The 20,401-nt window shown below is 54.2% G+C and overlaps 1 protein-coding gene across 11 annotated transcripts in view; it reads left to right on the top strand.

Annotated features, from left to right (window-relative positions):
- The window catches only part of PTPRS (protein tyrosine phosphatase receptor type S), a 128,765-nt gene that overhangs the window by 31,796 nt on the left and 76,568 nt on the right, over positions 1–20,401 (top strand). For 10 of the 11 annotated variants that reach the window (XM_056512355.1, XM_056512356.1, XM_056512354.1 and 7 more), the window contains exons 2-4: positions 1,918–2,078; positions 18,960–19,105; positions 19,955–20,096. In XM_056512355.1, the coding sequence (XP_056368330.1) occupies positions 1,994–2,078; positions 18,960–19,105; positions 19,955–20,096 (373 nt within the window). In that variant the 5' untranslated portion in view covers positions 1,918–1,993. Of the gene's footprint in view, positions 1–193; positions 369–1,917; positions 2,079–18,959; positions 19,106–19,954; positions 20,097–20,401 lie in introns of all 11 variants that reach the window. The other variant, XM_056512346.1, reaches the window with a different exon arrangement.

Below are 20,401 nucleotides of genomic sequence, written 5' to 3'. Positions count from 1 at the left end.
GTTTCAGTGTTGCTGCTGGTTTCTCGTGAGCAGCACTGAAGCATGGCGGGTCTGGGCTAGCACAGAGCACACAGCAGAGGCTTTTAATCCTCAAAATGCAAGCCCAAAGCTTCCCTCTGAAAAGTTGTTCTTTAGGGCTGAGTACATATGGGGACTTCTTGTTTATCCTGGCTTTTCTTTTAATTCTGCACAGTTCAGCCTTGGAGAGTTAATGGGACAGAAGAAGATTAAAATGCCCCTTCACACCGCCTGTCCTGACAGCCTCCACCCCGATGTGTGCCAGAGGCTTAAACAGCCTCACTGTCCCTTAGTCCTTTCAAAGCCTTTGATCATTGCACAACATCTCCTACCTGGCTTTCCTCCAAAAGGTGATAAACCCTGGGTTTGATTTCTAATTGGAGTAAGGATAGCAGGAAGGGATGTGTCAGATCTGGGTGTCCTTGGGCTCTGCCCATTATCCCCGAGCTGAGTCTGCTGATGGGAGCCTCAGCCCACCCTTGCAGGAGCCTGTGCCTGCAGCTCTGGCTCACTCCAGCCCTTCTGGGGCAAACCCGGTGTGGCAGGGGAAGGTCTGGCAGCGCTGGCACTCAGGGCTGAGAGCTGAGATCTGCCTGGTGCCACGGCAGGATGCTCAGGGATCAGGGGAGCACCTTTGGAGCAGGAGTGTCTCCATGGAAATGTGCTGCCAGGCTGAGGGCAGCATGCTGGGCTGGGCTGGGTGTCCCTGCCACAGCCCTGCTGAGCTGCTGCTCTGCTGTGCCAGGGCAGGCTGGGCAGGATAAACCCCTCCCAGTCTGTGCAGCTGGGCTGGCTCGGTCCAGCAGGACCAGCTGGGGCAGCCCCTGCTCCAGGAGCTCTCCAACAGTTTTGTGGAGCTCAGAGACTCGGTTCCTCTGTGTGCTGTGAGTGGGGAACTGAAACACCATCGTGGAGCTGGGCTTAACCCATGGAGCTGGGCTTAAACCATGGAGCTGGGCTTAAACTGTGGAGCTGGGCTTAACCCGTGGAGCTGGGCTTAAACCGTGGAGCTGGGCTTAAACCGTGGAGCTGGGCTTAAACTGTGGAGCTGGGCTTAAACCGTGGAGCTGGGCTTAACCCTTGGAGCTGGGCTTAAACCATGGAGCTGGGCTTAACCCGTGGAGTTGGACTTAACTAATGGAATTGGGTTCTGTCTGTGGAACTTGGCTTAAACCATAGAGCTGAGCTGTGCCCATGGATTGGGGCTCCCCCCATGGATTGGGCTCCCCCCAAGGACTGGGGCTCCCCCATGGATTGGGGCTCTGCCATGGATTTGGGCTCTCCCCACAGATTTGGGCTTCCCCCAAGGATTGGGGCTCCCCCCAAGGGCTGGGGCTGCCCCGGGCACTGGGCAGGTGCTCAGGGCCATCCTGGGGAAGGTGCCCAGTGTCCCTGCTGTCACCCTCAGGCTGTGCTCGGGTTGTGCCCAGGCCCTGCCACTCAGAGTGTCCCTTTGTGCCCTCAGTGTCCCTCTGTGCCCTCAGAGTGTCCCTCTGTGCCCTCAGTGCCCTCAGTCTCCCTCTCTGCCCCTCAGAGTGTCCCTCTGTGCCCACAGTGTGTCCCTCTGTCCCTCTTTGCCCTCAGAGTGTCCCTCTGTGCCCCTCTGTGTCCCTCTGCCCCTCAGTGTCCCTCTGTGCCCTCAGAGTGTCCCTCTGTGCCCTCAGTGTCCCTCAGTGCCCCAGTGTCCCTCTGCCCCACAGTGTCCCTCTGTGCCCTCAGTGTCCCTCAGTGCCCCAGTGTCCCTCTGCTCCACAGTGTCCCTCTGTGCCCCCAGTGTCCCTCAGTGCCCTCAGTGTCCCTCTGTGCCCACAGTGTGTCCCTCTGTCCCTCAGTGCCCTCAGTGTCCCTCTGTCCCTCAGAGTGTCCCTCTGTCCCTCAGAGTGTCCCTCTGTCCCTCAGGTGCTGACCAGGCCGGGCCGTCGCCGCAGTTCCCGCTGAGCGGAGCCTCCAGGCCGGGCCGAGGCCTTTGCGGAGGATGAGGATCCTTCCCAGCCCGGGGATGTCCTGGCTGCTCTCGCTGCTGCTGCTCTCCGTGCTGCTGCTGGACTGCCTCGCTGAAAGTGAGTCACTGCTGTCCCTGCTCCTCTCTCACTCTTTTCCTTTCTGCTCAGCTCCTGGTGGAGTGTTTCATTTCCCAGCTCCCCCAGTGCCTCCCCATTGTCCCTCCCGCCTCGGGGGCACAGGCAGCCGGTCTCACAGCCTGCTGTGGGTTTTGGGTTTTGGGTTTTGGGTTTTGGGTTTTGGGCTGTCCCCCAGGCTGCAAGGAGCTGGAGGGAAGGGAGGAGCTCCCACCTTCTCCCAGCCCTGTCCTTGTGTCCTGCTCCTCCCAGGGTCTGTCACGCCTGCTGGCCCTGTCGTGTTCCTGTCTGGGGCTGGGTTCCAAACAGCATTTCAAGAAAGAGTCTTATGTTTCTCCTTCCCCTGAGTGAACCAGCTCCAGTTCAACACAGTTTTTATCTTTGCTGCCTTTCAATTCCTGCTTTAAAAAATGAAAAAAGGAAGGGAAAAAAAAAAGTGAAAATCTTCAGCGACTTGAATGTAATGTTCCTTCGACATGAGGGCTGATCTCTTGGGATCAGTAGGGAGCAGACTTTTCCAAGCTGATTGAATTATGAGGTTTTTTTCCTCCCCAGCAAAGCTGCTTGAAGCTGGTGAGAGGGCTGTGTGGTCAGAGCCCTGACAGCTCTCCCTGTAATCGTTCCTTATCGGGGTTTATTGTGATGATGAGTCTGCAGGGATTGAACAGATCCACAACCTTTTCTTGCTGGAGATGTTTTTGGAACAATTCTTCCTGTCCTCTCTGCAGCAGGCAAGAGGGGCTGTGCTTGCCCTTGCCTCTCTCCTGAGTTTTGCTGGGTCCATGCTAAATCCTATTTGCAGAGACAAACACTCGTGCACAAAGATAATGTTTTCTTTTATTATTTTTCGTTTCATAAGCCTGGTGAGTGAGCTGGGCTCCAGGAGGTTCGTGCTGGGGTGGAGTGTTGGCTGTGGGTCAGTCTGCACCTCAGATGGACACTGGTGTCCAGACAGACAGACAGACAGACAGACAAACACAGATCTCTGAGCTCAGGGTGGCTCTGTTGCCTTGTGGCAGTAGGCCCTGGGCACCTGCATTCTCTTTGTGCAGTGGGGTCAGGAGTGGGGAATCAGTGGGGATCTGAGTCAGGGTCTTGTTCTTGCTGCTGGTTTCCTGTGACAACAGCTAAAATCAGTTTGCAAAGGAACTGCAGCTCTGCAGGCGTGGAGGGAGAGTTCAGGTGTTGTGCAGCTCTGATCAGCAGAGCCCTGACTCAGCCCAGTGACAGCTGAATCCTGTGGAGTTTGGGTCCATCTGAGTTTGGGTGTGCAGCCAGGCCTGTGCTCAGTGCTGGCAGTGGCCACAGCAGAATCTCCAGATGGTGGCTGTGTGACCTCAGTTCTCCTCTGCTTTTCGTTTTCCTGGGAAGGAACAAACACCTGCCTGTCCCTCATCTTTGGGGAGAGGATTGCTCAGAATTCCAGCAGAGATCCCTCGTGCTGTCTGACTGCTTTTGGGGAGCTGTGTCCTCAGGAGGGGCTGTGCCCTGAGCCCTGCTGAAACCTGTCCCTGCTCTGCAGACTCCTTGCTGCTGCAGCCAAGTTTCTCTCTGCTGTGGTTCTGCAGTGTCCTTGGATCCTGAACTGAGAGGGTTTGTGCTTTTTCCCTCTGGCTGCTCACAGATGCCCGTGCAGGAGCCTTGCAGGTTGCTGGGCCGGGGCTGCTCTCACCTGCTTGCTGTGCAGATGTTGAGCCAGCTGTTGTCTGTCTCTGCTTTGGCAGCAGCTCCCTGCCCTGTGCCCTTGGGGCTGTTCTGGCTGCCTGGGGACGAGGAGTGGGCACTGAGCTGGGGGTTCCTCCTTTGCAGGGGCTCCTGAGCCCTGCCAGATCCCATTTTGGCCCAGCTGCTCCCCAGGAGCCTGGCAGGCAGCAGCAGCTCTGGGTGCCACCTGCAGAGCTGTGAGAGGCTGTCCCTGCTCTGACACTGTCCTCTGCCATCAGCTGGCCCTGGCTCTGCCACATCCCTGTAATCCCTTGGCCAGCTTCCACCTGGCTGTGCTGGCCAGGGGCTGACCCCATTTCCTGCCCTAATTCACCCCAGGCCTGCAGCCCCTGGGAGCACAGGGCTGGGGATGGGGAGCCCTGGGGTTCTGCATTGGGGGGAGCCCTGAGGTTCTGCTTTTGGGGGAGCCCTGGGGTTCTGCCTTTGGGATTTCCCTGGGATTCTGCCTTTGGGGGAACCCTGGGGTTCTGCCTTTGGGATTTCCCTGGGGTTCTGCCTTTGGGAGGGCTCTGCAGGGAGCAGACCCAGTGCAGCAGAGCCTGGGCTGAGCTGGGCCCTGCTCCTCTCCCAGCACAGTCTGGGGGAGCTGTGGCCTCTGCAATCAAAGGACCATTAAAATACTTCCCTTGTTTCCGAGGCTAATTGATCTCAGTCAGTGATTTAAATCTTTCTGTGGCAGGAGCATTCTATTTAAAGGAAACTGCCATTTAAATTAAAAACCCAAAGCACCACACTACTTTCTGCCTGCTGTTCCTCCTTGGGAATCTGAGGAGAACAATAATTGAAAGGTGTGACACAGACATGTTCTTTCTCTTTTTCTTTGGTTGCACATGGACATGTTCTTTGTTTCTTCCATATGGTCAAAGGCAGCCATGGAACTGGAAATTGCAAATTCCATGATGATTTTCAGTGTGTCATTAAATGGAAAGTATTGTCCTTTTCTTAAGGATTCTGCTGTTTGTGAGTACCAGGAATTGGCATTGCAGGAAGTTGGGGGAGCTCCCCAGGAGCTGCACAGCCAAACGTGGCCCTTGGAGCTGGGAGGAAACAGAGTCCAGGGAGAGGAATAGTTCCCAAATTGCTGATGGAGCTGGGCACAGCACCAAGCCTTGCTGGTGCTGCTTCCTGTTCACACACCAGCCTGAGCCATGAGCCCTCTGTGGGGAGCACCCCAAACCTCTCACTGTGACCCTAAAGAACCCCAAACCTCTCACTGTGACCCTAAAGAGCCCCAAAACTCCCACTGTGACCCTAAAACACCCCAAAGCTCTCACTGTGATCCTAAAACACCCCAAACCTCTCATTGTGCACAGATCCAGCCTCGTGTGGGCAGGAACTGTTCCTGTTCTTGCTCCTGTCCCTGCCCCTGTCCCTGTTCCTGCCCCTGCCCCTGCCCTGCTGTTTTGGGCAGTGCTCAGGTCCCTCTCAGGTCCCCCTCAGGTCCCCCTCAGGTACCCCTCAGGTGCTCCTGCCCTCCCCTGCCCCCAGGCAGCCCCAGCCCAGCTCCAAGGGCTCCTCAGCTGCCCATAAAAACCATTTACTGCATGGAAATGTGGCTGTTTCTCTGACTGGAATCAGCAGGCTCGCTGTTTTCAAGTGGATTTTTCTCATTGATTAAACCTTTGTGCTTTACAATAGCACTTTGCTAATTGGCACTTTGCATACACAGAGGGCTGGTGCGTGGCTCTCTCCACCCCAGCAAAGATTTAAGGGCAGGGAACATTACTTATTACTTACAATTCCTTCCTTCTATAAATCAGGGTATAGAACCCTTACTAGCACACTCTGAAGTATTACCATAAATAATTAAATCTAAATTGCAATTGACAAAATAAAAGAATAAAGCCCCTTTTATGATGCATTACCCTGGCTTCCTTCCCTTTTAATTGCCCGTGCTCCATCATTAATTTGCAGAACACAGTAACTCATGGGAGGTGCATGGGAGGGGGCTGGTGAGCATCCCTGGGGCCAGCAGAGCCCCAGCCAGGCTTGCAGCACGTGGGATCATGGCAGGAAACGTGGGATGGGATGGGAGAGCAGCTCCTCCAGGTCCGTGTTCAGGCTGTGTTGGGGCTGGTTTAAGGTGTGTGCCCTGCACAGGGCAGGAGCTGCTGGCAGCTCCTGAGATCCAGGCCCAGCCCTCACAGGTGCACCTGCTTCCCCTCTTGAACAGTCCCTGCCTTGCTCTCATCCCCAGCATGAGCCCCTGCAGGCTCAGCTTTCAGCTCTGCAGGGCCAGGCTTTGAGCTGCTGCTGGCCAAGACAGGTGAGATGTCTGTCTGTCAGGTGAGATGTCTGTCTGTCAGGTGAGATATCTGTCTGTCAGGTGAGATGTCTGTCTGTCAGGTGAGAGGGCAATAAACATTGAGGAGGCTCCATCTCAGCTCTTGATGGACACGTCAGGTCCATGTCAGTGGGAAGGAAATGTCTCCATGGTGGGGGAAAGCTGCTCCAGCTGGGAGTGTTTGAGGTGGGAGCCCTGCCCAGGACAGGGAAGAGGCCTGCACAGGTAGAGATCTGTGAATCCTGAACAGGCAGAGATCCCTGAATCCTGCACAGGCAGAGATCCCTGAATCCTGAACAGGCAGAGGTCAGTGGATCCTGCACAGGCAGAGATCCCTGAATCCTGAACAGGCCAAGATCCCTGAATCCTGCACAGGCCGAGATCCCTGAATCCTGCACAGGCAGAGATCCCTGAATCCTGCACAGGCAGAGATCCCTGAATCCTGCACAGGCTGAGATCCCTGAATCCTGCACAGGCAGAGATCAGTGAATCCTGCACAGGCAGAGATCCCTGAATCCTGCACAGGCAGAGATCAGTGAATCCTGCACAGGCAGAGATCCCTGAATCCTGAACAGGCAGAGATCCCTGAATCCTGCACAGGCAGAGATCCCTGAATCCTGCACAGGCAGAGATCAGTGAATCCTGCACAGGCAGAGATCCCTGAATCCTGCACAGGCAGAGATCAGTGAATCCTGCACAGGCAGAGATCCCTGAATCCTGAACAGGCAGAGGTCAGTGGATCCTGAACAGGCAGAGATCCCTGAATCCTGCACAGGCAGAGATCCCTGAATCCTGCACAGGTAGCTATCACTGCTCCCCTGCCCACACCCAGCTGCTGCTCCTGTCCCTGTGCACCAGGTGCCTCTGTAGCCAGGGGACACCTCCCTGTCCTTGCTGCTGCTCTGCCCTTTCCTTCACTGCCTTCCCCGTCTGCCAGCTGAGATCTTGCTGAGGCTTCTGGGCTCCTTGTTGTCTCACTCAAGGACACTGAATTAAGCTTCTGTGTCACCTTGTTTAAGTGCCTGATTAAATTAAACCTTGCCTGACTGCTTCAAGTGATGCATCTCTTTTCTTTTTGTTTTTTCTTTTCTTTTTCTTTCTTAAGATAACTCAAATTGGAAAGTTTGTGTCTTCCCTAGGACCCAGAAGGAAATAAATCATGTGCTGAAAGAGCATCCTGGGGGCAGGGCGGGCTGTCACTTCCCAGTCTCAGCTGTGCCCCACACTGAGGATGCTCCTTCAATTATCTCTGCTGAGGAGCCCCTGGGGACAGCAGCAGCCACGGAGTTTGGGTCCCAGCCATGGGTGTCTCCTGGTGAAGGATCTTTTCCCTGCCAGAGGCTCTTTCTGCTCAGCTTCATTAGATGGTTAAGTTAGGGGAAAAGAGCATCTGTTTGTTGTGTAAACAAGTGGATTGTGTGAAAATGTCACCTGCAGAGGATTGGGATGGAGGAAATGTCTGTCCTACCTGGATGCCAAATCTGGGGCTGTTCTCTGAGTCAGGCTTTGCCAAGAAGCCAAGACTTCTTTATGACTTTCCACACCAACAGTTCTTGCCCTTGCTGCCAGGAAGGACAGGATCATTCCAGGGTCTCTCCCAGCCCTGGGTCACGTCAGGATTTTTCTGTCTGCCAGGGTCTGTGCTCGTGGTCATTTCAAGACCAGCTCAGGACAAATCTCGTGGGCCACTGAAGGGAATCATGAGGGATTCCTGCTGCCTGTGGCCTGGCAAGCCCAGCATTATTCTTAGAAGGCAGCAGAGAGGTTTTCAAGGACGCCGAGCAGAGGAATGTCGTTCCTGCGTGCGTGGGATGGAATCTGGGCTCCAGCTGCCCTCTGAGGCACCAGCTCCAAGAACAGTTTTATTTACTCTGTGCCACTCTTCCCCTCCAGTCAAGGATGTTCTCTTGCAACATAATTGGTCCCAGCTCCCACCTTAGGAAGCTGTGATGTGCCGTGCACTGCAGCTGCCGTTCATTTTTGGGGGATTGTTAAAGTTCATGGAAATAATCACGTTTTCCACCATCTGCTGTGTGCAAGGAGGCAGCCAGGGCTGCAGGCCAGGGGCTCAGGAGCACCTCACTCTGTGCCTGCCCCTTCCAGCCTCCCTGTCCTTGCCTGGATTTGCTGCTTTGAGCAGGGGCTTCTCCTGGGGGGGTGTTGTCTGAGCAGTTCTGGTTTGGTTACCCCAGCCTGGTTTGGTTAGCACTCCTGGTTTGGTTAACACTCCTGGTTTGGTTAGTACTCCTGGTTTGGTTAACACTCCTGGTTTGGTTAGTACTCCTGGTTTGGTTAGTACTCCTGGTTTGGTTAGCACTCCTGGTTTGGTTATCACTCCTGGTTTGGTTACCCCAGCCTGGCTTGGTTAGCAGTTCTGGTTTGGTTAACACTACTGGTTTAGTTATCACTCCTGGTTTGGTTAGCACTCCTGGTTTGGTTATCCCACCCTGGTTTGGTTAGTACTCCTGGTTTGGCTAGCAATCCTGGTTTGGTTAACACTCCTGGTTTGGTTACACTCCTGGTTTGGTCAGCAGCCCTGGTTTGGTTGCCCCAGCCTGGTTTGGCTAGCACTCTTGGTTTGGTGAGCACTCCTGGTTTGGCTAGCACCCCTGTTTTGGTTGCCCCAGCCCAGGCTCTCCCCCTGCAAACCCCAGGACAGCAGAGCTGAGGATGTGGCAGCGCTCACAGCTCACCCAGACCTGAGGAGGGCCAGGAGAGAACATATAAATAAATACATTTTGGATGTCTGCTGCCTTGGCTTTGAAGGGGGATGCTGGGATGAATGATTCAGAGCATTGACAGGAGGGACTCTGGGCTCTCACAGCCTGAGCCTGTCCTGTGCTGTGCCTGCAGACATGAAACGTGCTGGAACCCGGCGCCGCTCGTTTCATCTGCCAGGCACCGAGTGGTCGCTGCTTCCTTCTGAGGCCGAGAGGAAAAGCAAAGCTTTAAAGAGGAAAAAAATAAATAGAAGGAGCTGCAACTGGTTTAGCATTCCACAAAGTTTCTCTGAGTCCTCCAAATCTTTAATTGACTCAGGAGCATAAAATTGAGAAGGGGAGAGAGTGAGAGAGCGTGCGAGTGGCGCGAGTGATTTGAATAATTTATTGTCCTTTGAAGTTGCTGGAGAAATCTCAGCTGCCTTGGGGAGTAATTTCTCCCCATTCTGAAAGGGTTTCTCCTTATTTCAAACTCATTCAGAGGATGATAGTTTTGCATTTTCTGCATAATTAATGAGCATAGCTCCCCCCACTCTCACACAACCTCTAAAGAGTGGTGGGGTGATGAAACTTGGTGGTTTTCTTAATTAATAAAGTCAAATTAATTTGACTGTGTCCTCATCCTCCCTCACCTCCATTGGAATCCATGGATTTATTCATAAATTAGTCTGAGTGTGCTGCTCAGAGTGCCAACACTTACAGATCTTTAGCCTGGACTTTGATTTGTTTGGATGAATTTCTGAAAAGGTGGTGTAAGGTTTTTTTCTGTTCAGTTCTTACAGATCACCTTGGGACTGGCTCCAGTGATCTCCCAGGGAGCCAGGAGGATCCTCCAGCTGCATTTTCCTTTGCCTGTCTTTTTGGGGAGGACCTGCTTGGTTTTGAGGGGGTTTGTGTGGTTTTTTCTGTATGAGTGCTATGATACATCCCTTTTCTTCTAAGATCTGCTGCTTGTGATTCCTTCCAGCAGCTGCCACTTGAGGCAATGAAAGGGAGAGGGATGCAGGGCAGGGCTCCTGGAAGGGCTGCAGGACAAGCTCCTGGTACAAAGCCATCCCTTGGCAGTGTCAGACATGAGCAGGTGCTGTCCTACTCCAGAAAAGCTCACCCTCCTCAATTACTGCCTTTGACAGACAAATTCAAGGCGTGGCTGCTGCTTTTCCATGTTTCCTTTCTCTCTCATTCACATCCTGCACTGTGTTCTGGCTCACTGAGTCTCTAGCTGTCCCAAAGCTGAATCCTTCTCATTCCCACTGCTGTCAGTTCTCAGCACTGTTGCTGAAGTCTCCTTTTTTTGATTCTTTTGTGTTGATGTTCCCACTACAAATCTGAATGATGAGCAGTGTGGTTCAGAGTCAGAAATTGCCATGACTTGTGTGGTAAGAGTCGAAGTTTTTCTCTGCTGGAGGTTGTGCTCATCCATTAGTCATGGCTTTATTAGGTCTTGGTTTCTCGTTTTTGAGATCTCCTGTCTCGAGCTCCCTCCACATCCCAGTTTCAATAAGCAGTGCAGGCTCATAACATCATTATAATTTACTGTTTACACCCAGGTGTTTCAAGCTTGTCTATCCAGAATCTCCTTTTGTTCCATGGAGAGCGTGGGCTGGAGTGTCTCACCAGAAGTCAGATAGCAATGGTGTAAGGATCCTTTAAAAACACCCCAATCCTGGGCTCTAGGAATTGCACCTTGCCCTGTTCCTGTAGACCAAGAGCCTCCTCCTCTTGCCTGAAGGAGAGAAGCAGTGAGTGGAAGTAATCCAGCTTTTATTTACAGATAAGAGAGCAGGGCTCTATCAGACATCTCTCATTTTCCTGCTGTGCCTTTCATCCCCAGCAGATCCCCACGTGCCCGTGTCAGATCTTGGCTGGGGTCATGCTGAGCTGCTGGGGCAGGGCAGGATCCCTTTCCCTGTGTGTGCAGAGCCCTGGGTGTCCCTGAGCAGGTTTGGAGCAGCTCTCCCTGACCCCATCCTGGCCCCCCAGGACCCTGAGCTGCAGGAGCTTGCAGCAGTTGGTTTTCCCCCTGCTGCTGACTCTGCTGTCACTTTGCAGAGGCTCAGGACCAGGGCTGGGCTGGATTAGGTTGGCATTGCCCCCTGGCAGCTGGGGCTGGGCTCGTTAAGCTTTTGCTTCTTGCAGCCTCGTCCCGTAGGAAATATTTTTCCATGTTCTGGTATCCCCTGTGGACTCTGCTTCTTCAGTGACTCAAACAGAGCAGTGGAAGTTCAGCAAAGAGCCAAATCCTTTTTAGCTGTGTCTTTTCTAGGTGGGTGGTGGATCAGGCTGCTCCAGGATGCCAATATCGATGACATGGCTGGAGGAGAAGCTGTCTGAGCAATGTGGCAGGGGCAGGAAGAGCTCCTGCCTCCAGCTGCTGCTTGCAAACAACCTGGGATTGCTGTCAGTGATGGACAAGGGGCCCTCATTAAGTTGCCAGGACAGCTCCTTGGGTCTCTGCCCCTGCTCTGGGTTGTTATGCCTTGTTATGGGGCTTGTGGACAGATCTGGATGAGATTCTGGGAGGCATCGTGTGCCCCGGGGTCCTGCTGGCCCCTTCCTGATCCTGGGCTGCCAGCCTCCATCACAGCACTGCCCATCTCCTTCACACAAGCAGAAACCTTCTCCTGTAGAGCCAGGAGGTGAATTCCTGCATTCCCACCAAGGCACTGCCTGGCCCTGGGGTTGGAGGGTACCAGGGGAGAGCAGCAGTTGGGCCCTGCCCTGCTGCCCACCAGGATGGGTGAGGGAGGGGAGTGGGGAGGCTGAGCCTTTGTGGAATGGCCACACAGCCTGTCCCATCCTGTGTGTGCCACTACACGTGCCCTGACCCTAAATCACAGCATAAACCATGGCTGGGAGAATGCTCTGCTGGGCTGTGTCGAGTGCCAGTCACTGGAGCTGGGGCTCATCCTTCCTGCCAGGGAGAGAGGTGGATCCTTCCCTGCACAGGGATGTGCAGGGGGAGCCTGGAGGGTCCTGTGGGAATGGGATGGCTTCATCCCAGCTGCTGCTCCCATGTGATAAGGAGCAGCCCCATCCCTGAAAAGCAGCAGTTCAAACAGACCAGAAGGAAGGATTGTGCTTCCCCTCCAGCAGGCAGGATAATGAGCTGCTTCTCACCTTGGATGTGGAGCTAGGAGCAGGTTTTTGGTAGCCTGAGTCTCCTCCTGCCTCGGTGCTGCAGGCTCGTTCCTCCCTTCCAAAGGGTCTAGGTCCCAGAGCACTGCACACAGCAGCTTGAAGGATGTGCCAGATCCCCAAATTACCAAGGTACAGCTGTGAATGAGAACTGCTGCCTCATCCTGGCCAAGGGCAGAGGGGGCAGCTGGCACAGGGGCTGTGGGACATCCCGTGCACTAAAGGTGCATTCCACGAGTTCTTCATCTTCCTCACCATTTCCTGTGTGTGCTAACCCCCGGGCTGGTGCCATCCTTCCTCCTGGTGATCCTGCAGGTGCCATTCCCCATGCCCACAGGGGAACAGGCTGCATCCTGTGGTGGCCCAGCTTCTCTGAGTCAGGTAAGGCTTTGGTGGCTCAGCAGCAGGGGAGTAGCCAGGTGGAAGTGTTTCACTCCTAAAAAAACATCCTTGATCTTTTTTTACCCTGCTCTGCCCAACCTTGCCAGTCCCATCTCCCTGAAGGGAGCCAAGAGCTGCTGACAGTCGGAGGAAGTCTCCATCTGAAGCCTATAATTATCCTGTCTGCCTTCCCAGAAAAGGCCAGTTGGGGAGCGGGCTGCTCCTGCTCCCCAGCCCAGCCCTGCCTCCTCCTGCCTCCCCAATTACTGCTTAATGGACTTTTTATGATGATAAGACGACTGGGTTGGGGAGAAGTTATTGACAGGGAAATGGAATATAATTCACTCCCTGTTTGTTTGTTCTGTCAGAAAACCCTCATTTTAATTTTATTTGTGAGGCACTGAGAAACAGCTCTCAGAAAGAAAAAGTGCAAAAATCTGTCAGTGAAACCCTGGATTTCTGGGCGTCCAGAGTCTCTGCAGGACCTCTCCAAGAGGTGTCCTCAATCCTGTGGAGTGTCTCCATAGAGACTCCTCCCCAGTCCTTCTCCCAGTTTGCAGCTTTCTCACTTGTCCTGAAGAAAAATGTAAATTCTGGAGCTCTCCTCCTTGCCTGCAGCCCTGCCTCAGCTCCCCCGCTCCCCAGCACGGCCCCGTTCCAAACAGCGCGTCCCCACTCTCCATCTGTCTCAAATTTGGCTGCTCTCTCCTGTTTTCATCTGCTCTCTGCTTTATCTCCTCCATCCCATCTTCACGTCCTTGCTCTGGCTCTGAGCACCTCCCTCCTCTCCAGTGTGCTCCAGTTTGCTCTCTTGCACAGACTCGTGGAATGTCCTGCCTTGGAAGGGATGTTCAGGGATGCTCAAAGTCCAGTCCTGGCACACATCAGCCCCAAGCTCTGTGGGGATGTGGGGCTCAGCTCTGTGGGGATGTGGGGTTCAGCTCCGTGGGGATATGGGGTTCAGGTCCTTGGTAATGTGGGGCTCAGCTGTGTGGGGATGTGGGGTTCAGCTCCATGGCAATGTGGGGCTCAGCTCCCTGGGAATGTGGGGTTCAGCTCCATGGCAATGAGGGGCTCAGCTCCATGGCAATGTGGGGCTCAGCTCCGTGGCAATATGGGGCTCAGCTCTATGACAATGTGGGGTTCAGCTCCCTGGGAATGTGGGGTTCAGCTCCGTGGCAATGTGGGGTTCAGCTCCATGGCAATGTGGGGTTCAGCTCCATGGCAATGTGGGGCTCAGCTCCATGGGGATGTGGGGCTCAGCTCTATGACAATGTGGGGTTCAGCTCCATGGCAATGTGGGGCTCAGCTCCATGGGGATGTGGGGTTCAGCTCCATGGCAATGAGGGGCTCAGCTCCATGGCAATGTGGGGCTCAGCTCTATGACAATGTGGGGTTCAGCTCCATGGCAATGTGGGGCTCAGCTCCATGGGGATGTGGGGCTCAGCTCCATGGGGATGTGGGGCTCAGCTCCGTGGCAATGAGGGGCTCAGCTCCGTGGGGATGTGGGGCTCAGCTCTGTGGGGATGTGGGTTTCAGCTCCATGGCAATGTGGGGCTCAGCTCCATGGGGATGTGGGGCTCAGGTCTGTGGGGATGTGGGTTTCAGCTCCGTGGCAATGTGGGGCTCAGCTCTGTGGGGATGTGGGGCTCAGCTGCACGGGGCCGTTTGCGGAAGGTCGATGAGCAGAAGGACGCTGTGCTGGGCGCAGGAGCCCCATCAAGCAGCCCAGAGGCAGCAATTCCGCTCCTGCCGTGCCCTGCTCAGCCCAGCCCCGCAGCTCCGGGGGGCAGAGCTGCTCCTGCCCCGGCCGCGGTAACGAGAGTTAGTCACCAGGGGTGGGGGCTGCAGCTCTGTGTGCCTCGTGGGCTGCCACAGAGGTGCCAGCGGGCACCAGGTCTCCAAAAACGGGAACAATCCTTCTAAAAGGCGTGTTTTGTAGCTGCCTTTCTTTGTCTCGGTGGATTGTGGGCGAGGGGCCCTTTCAGCAGGCTCCTGCTGCTCCGCTCTGAGGCCAGATGGAGAACAAGAGGGTTTGTCTTTCTTGCAGCCCTTTGTCGAGCTGCTCTCCAGGGGCAGCAGCAGGCGAGGGTGTGGAGCACACAGGTGAGCTGGCTGAGGTTTGGCACCTGCTCTCAGCACCAGGTCCCTGCTGTGGGGCTGGAGTGAGGGGACAGAGCTGGAATGGGGGTCAGGAGGATGCAGAGGCAGCTCTGCACCCCCAGGGACAGCCTGGGGGACGGGACAGAGTCCCACACACCATCAGCATCAGCTCAAGGACCATCCTCTGCTCCTGTGGGGCCAGCCAAAGGAGAGAGTGCAAGGGGACGTGTCCCCATCCCTGTGGGTGCTGCTTTGTGCCTTGGACCCCCCAAAGCTGGCAGGTGGAGCCCAGGCAGAGCAGCAGCTCTGGGCTGCTGTGGAGAAACTGCTGCTGCCCCTGCTGTGTCAGGGATCCTGAATTCCTGTCCCTGCTGTGTCAGGGATCCTCAATTCCTGCCCCTGCTGTGTCAGGGAGCCTCAGTTCTGCCCCTGGTGTGTCAGGGAGCCTCAGTTCTGCCCCAGGTGTGTCAGGGAGCCTCAGTTCCTGCCCCTGGTGTGTCAGGGAGCCTCAATTCCTGCCCCTGCTGTGTCAGGGATCCTCAATTCCTGCCCCTGCTGTGTCAGGGAGCCTCAGTTCTGCCCCTGGTGTGTCAGGGAGCCTCAGTTCTGCCCCAGGTGTGTCAGGGATCCTCAGTTCCTGCCCCTGGTGTGTCAGGGATCCTCAGTTCCTGTCCCTGGTGTGTCAAGGATCCTCAGTTCTGCCCCTGGTGTGTCAGGGACCCTCAATTCCTGCCCCTGGTGTGTCAGGGAGCCTCAGTTCCTGCCCCTGCTGTGTCAGGGATCCTCAGTTCTGCCCCAGGTGTGTCAGGGATCTCTCTCTCTGTCTCTGCACCCAGGGGATGCAGCAGGGATCTCTCTGTTCCTACAGCCCAGGGGATGCAGGAAGGATCTCTCTCTGTTCCTGCACCCAGGGGATGCAGGAAGGATCTCTCTTGTTCCCACAGCTCTCCTGAGTGGCACTTGGTGCTTTTGGGAAGTGTGTGGGCGGGGGCAGAAGTGAAAGCTTCGGTTTGACTTGATGGCTTTCCATTAAGCTGTGGAGCAGGATCACAGGTACACAGCAGCCTCTGGTCTTTTCAACCTTCCCTCTGGAGACTCAGACCCCGCAGGAAGCCTCTTGTAGTAGGAAAATTCTTTTAAGCTCCAGATTTTTCCATTTCTATTTTGATACTGAACAAAAAAAAAAGGGTTTTTCTACTTTGCAAGCGGAGAAAGGGGGGAAAATGATCTCTGTGACCACTGGACTGATGGAGCTCAGACTGAGCCTTTCCAAACCTGACTCGTTCTCAGCTATCAGGGAGGGCTGGTGAAGTGATATAAAATCCCTGGACTGTCAGTGTGTTGTCTGGAAAATGTGTTTCTTTGATTTGTATTTATTTATTGAAAGCCATGGTCCTGCAGCCTTGGCATGTGAGGGGAAGCACACAGGTGGGCTGGGAGGGTTTCAGCTGGCACCTTGTCCCTGCTGTGGGGGCTCCCACTGTGCAGAGCTGGAGGCTGAGCTCCCACCTGTGGGCCTTGGAGCTGGGCTGGCACAGCACAGCTGAGGCAGTCCAGGCAGCACGGGGGGTGGGCTCAGGCTTTGGGTCACCAGGACCCTGGAGCACCAACACCTTGGGTCACCAACACCTTGGTCACCAAAACATTGGTCACCAAAATCTTGGATCACCAGCACCTTGGGTCATCAGCACCCTGGGTCACCAACATCCTGCATCACCAGCACTATGCCAGTGCTGCCTCTGGCTCTCTCCAGTTCTCTGCAGTTCTCTCCAGTTCTTTCCCATTCTCTCTCCAGTGCTGGCTCTGGCTCTCTCCAGTTCTCTCCCATTCTCTCCCATTCTCTCCCATTCTCTCTCCAGTGCTGGCTCTGGCTCTCTCCAGTTCTCTCCAGTTCTCTCCAGTGCTGGCTCTGGCTCTCTCCAGTTCTCTCCCATTCTCTCTCCAGTGCTGGCTCTGGCTCTCTCCAGTTCTCTCCAGTTCTCTCCAGTTCTCTCCCATTCTCTCTCCAGTGCCTGTACTGGGACTGGCTCTCTCCAGTTCTCTCCAGTTCTCTCCAGTTCTCTCCAGTTCTCCCCAGTTCTCTCCAGTGCTGGCTCTGGCTCTCTCCAGTTCTCTCCAGTTCTCTCCAGTTCTCTCCAGTGCTGGCTCTGGCTCTCCCCAGTTCTCTCCAGTTCTGGCTCTGGCTCTCTCCAGTTCTCCCCAGTTCTCTCCAGTTCTCTCCAGTGCTGGCTCTGGCTCTCTCCTCCCCAAAGGGAGAGTGCTGCTCAGTGCTCAGCGTGGGCTGGAGACGAGTGCTGCAGTGACTGGGGGTGCAGAGGTGGAGAGGAAAGAGGGGGGAGGAATCAAATCTGCAGCTCAGCACTCGGGCAGTTTTCAAATCAACAATTTAGCTCTGATTCTCACCCATTTTCCAAGTGAGTAGTGAAATGGAATGGGTTGGGTGGTTTTTGTTTGGATTTTTTGTTGGTGGGTTTTGTTTGGATTTTTGTTTGGCTCCTTGTGCCTAAGGATGAGTCCCTGGTAGGCAGCTGGGAATGGCAGGAGCTCAGGAAAAGCCCCACTCATGGACAGCTCAGCTCCCCAGCTCCCCACACTGGGGCAACACCCCAAAAAGGGATGCTGAGCAATGGCTCCACACTCCGTGGTTTTTGGAGCACCATCCCTTTCTTCAGGACCGAAATAGAACCTTGTTTTTCTCCTCGGCTGAGCTCTCATCATGCAGCCTGCACCCATTTAAATGTATACGTGACATTAAGGTTTATTAGGGGCTTTTATTTTAGGAAATGAACTTGCATCAATAAAGTGTTCTTAAAAGCCCTGGATGTTTTTAGCTGTACCTTCAGAATTGACTTTGCAAACTCTTCAGATATCGAGCGGAGGTGAGGGGAGGAAGGAAGTCAGGGCAGAGTGAGCATTTATATTTTAGCCTGGAGCAAAGTTTGGGTTTTACCTTTCTCAGATGGAAGGCACATCCCCCAGTGCCAGTTCCTCCAGTGGGACTTGCTTGATAACCTTTAGCTGTAACATTGCAAAGAAGACTCTGACCTCTAAATATAGATTTGGGTATTTATAAATGCAGTGCTTTGTACACACAGCATTGGGTGGGACGTAAACAGCTCCAGCAAATTGTATTTACCTCCAGCATGGAAACAAATGCTTGATTGCATCACATGAGCTTGCTCAGTGCCTTTTATTTCTATACTGCTGGCCACGCCAGGCAGGCAGGGGAGAAGTTTCCTTTTGTCTTTTGACCCCTAAAAGAGCCTGGAGATTTCTCCCCAGCCCGTTTGCCCTCCTGTGGAGCCCGGGGGGAGGCAGTTTGCATCTCATTTTATAGACTCTAGAGTATGAAGGGATAAATGCACACATTTCAGTCACGTGCTCTGCTCTTCTCAAGAAAACAGACGGCAACTTTATGATCTGAGTGATTTTATTTGAACACAGCTGTGGCCTCGTGATTTAAATATTTCAATAAATTTTAGAGTAACGAGATGAGAGGAAACAGCACAAGGAAAACAGGTTAGAGCACGGAAGGAGGATCCCCAGAGGGTGGGGGCAGTGTGGGCTCTGCACAAACACTGCTGGCTTTTTGAGCAGCCCCCTGGTCAGGGAGCCCATCCCAGCCCTGCCACCCTTGCAGTGGGGTGGAAATCAGAGAGGGGCTGAGGGAGAGCTGCTCTGGGCTCAGGTGATGGGTTTGGGCCTGGGCTGGCTCAAACCCAGCCCCAGGGTGTGTGGGCATCACTGCCCTGCTGCTGCCTGGGAGAGCAGTGGGGAGAGCCTGGCTCCCTCCTGCACAGCAGGAATTCCCTGTCCTGGGAGGGGAGCAGGCTCTGGGGTTTGGCAGCTGGGTGCCTGAGCCCTGATCACAGCTCCCAAATGGCCCAGCTGTTCTGAGGGGTCCCTTACCTTACCTGGCCTGTGTGAGTGTACCTGAGGGCCACGGGCAGGGCTTGCAGCTGGAGGCAGAGGTGCCACAGAGGGGATTTCACATCCTGGGGCCGTGGCACCAGCCTCTGCCACACCACTGTCCCCAAGATCTCTCTGTGCCAAGTCCTGCCCTGGCAGTTTCATGGTTCTTGTCCCACCTTCTCCCTTCCCTGGCTCTCTCCCATTCCCTGGTGTTTTGGTCATCTCCAAGGAGCTGGGAAGTGCAATTCACTGTTCCTAAGTGGTGTTTTCAGCTCTACCAGCTTTTGGTGATGCTCATTAGATGGGTTTTGCAAGGGCAATTTCCCCTGTACAAAACAATTTAAAAGTCCACTTTTCAGGAGTAAAAGAGGCTTTGCAACATTGAAATCTCTTTGTAGGATCAGGCCCTTAATCATTTTCTGCTGGAGCTACTTCATATGTAAAATGGAGGTAAAGGCTGTTCTGAAAAAGGCCAAGAGGTTTAATTTCAACTGGGATCATTAAGAATAGCAGCAACAACACTGCTATTAATTCCAAACCGTGTTTATTAGAGTTTGTGCTCGTGACTGCCACTGATGATGTTTCCTTTTTGTCCTCAAGGTCCCCCTGTGTTCATTAAAAAGCCTGTGGACCAGATTGGTGTGTCAGGAGGGGTGGCCTCCTTCGTGTGCCAAGCCACTGGAGACCCGAAGCCAAGGGTCACCTGGAACAAGAAAGGGAAGAAAGTGAACTCTCAGAGGTTCGAGGTGAGAGATGTCCTGGGAATCTGGTGGCTGACACAAAGCAGCCCCTGCTCCTCTCTGGCCACTCTCAGACCTGATAATAAAGGGAAATTTGGAAGGGGAGGAGTTTTAACAGCAGGAGTGAAATGCAAGCTCTTGGCCATGTCAACAGCCGAGTTTGTTCCAAAGCCAGAGAGAACTTGGCTCAGTTGTGTTATTGAAGATTTTTATTTAATTTAGTTGGGTTTTCCCTTTCCTGGGATATAATATAACTTCCTGCTTTGCTAAGAAACCCCAGCCAAGCTGGTGGTACTTCAGCTCTGTAAATGTACCTTTCATACCCACTCATGGCTCAGCATTTTAATCCTGGGACAGTCTGGACCAACAGTGCAGTTGTTGGCAGCCAGAGCCAAGCAATTGGCATTGTTTAGATAGAAATGAGAGTGGAGGAGCAAGGACTGGGAGGTCATGCTGTGGAATTTGCTGTGGGACTCAGCCTGCCAGGCAGCTGTGTGCTGAGAGCAGCTTTGTGCTGCCAGCTGCCCCTGCAGATGGAGGGACGAGGTGGGGTTGGTTTTTATTTTGTTTTCCTTTGGTGTGTTCTGTCCTCCTGCACCCCAGTTGTGCTCACCCCACACCATCTCTGGGGCTGTTCTTTCTGAGATGCACACTGGGGTTTGGTGGCTCAGTGCTCGCTGCCAGGGTGGCTGTGACAGCTCTGTCACCCGGCTCAGTGCAGAGCCAGGCTGTGGTGGTGACCTGTGGGGCTGAGGGGCAGCTGCTGGGGGCTTGCAGTGGCTGTGTGCTGTGCTGGGGTCTCCCCAGAAACACCAACCCAAGGACATTTATTGTGTGTGTGCCTCTGTCCCCCAGACCATTGAATTTGATGAAAGTGCAGGTGCTGTTCTGAGGATCCAGCCCCTCCGGACCCCCCGGGACGAGAACATTTACGAATGTGTTGCTCAGAACCCCCATGGGGAGGTCACTGTCCACGCCAAGCTCACTGTGCTGCGAGGTAAGGAACTGCCAGGGCCCTTCACTGGGGGGGAAGGCTGCTAAAAATCCATGGCTGAGCCACCAAGTCCTCCTGGGCTGTGTTGGGTTGGGTTTGGTTGGGTTTGGTCTGATTTGGTTTGGTCTGGTTTGGTTTGGTCTGTTTGGTTTGGTTTGGTTTGGTTTGGTTTGGTCATGTCTTGTCTGGTCTGGTCTGGTCTGGTCTGGTTTGGTTGGGTTGGGTTTGGTTTGGTTTGGTTTGGTCTGGCTTGGTCTAGTTTGGTTTGGTTTGGTTTGGTTTGGTCTGACCTGTCAGATCCATTTGCT

This window comes from Oenanthe melanoleuca, chromosome 28 (genome assembly GCF_029582105.1).
Source record: "Oenanthe melanoleuca isolate GR-GAL-2019-014 chromosome 28, OMel1.0, whole genome shotgun sequence".
NCBI lineage: Eukaryota > Metazoa > Chordata > Aves > Passeriformes > Muscicapidae > Oenanthe > Oenanthe melanoleuca.
This window is presented reverse-complemented; position numbering and strand designations above follow the sequence as displayed.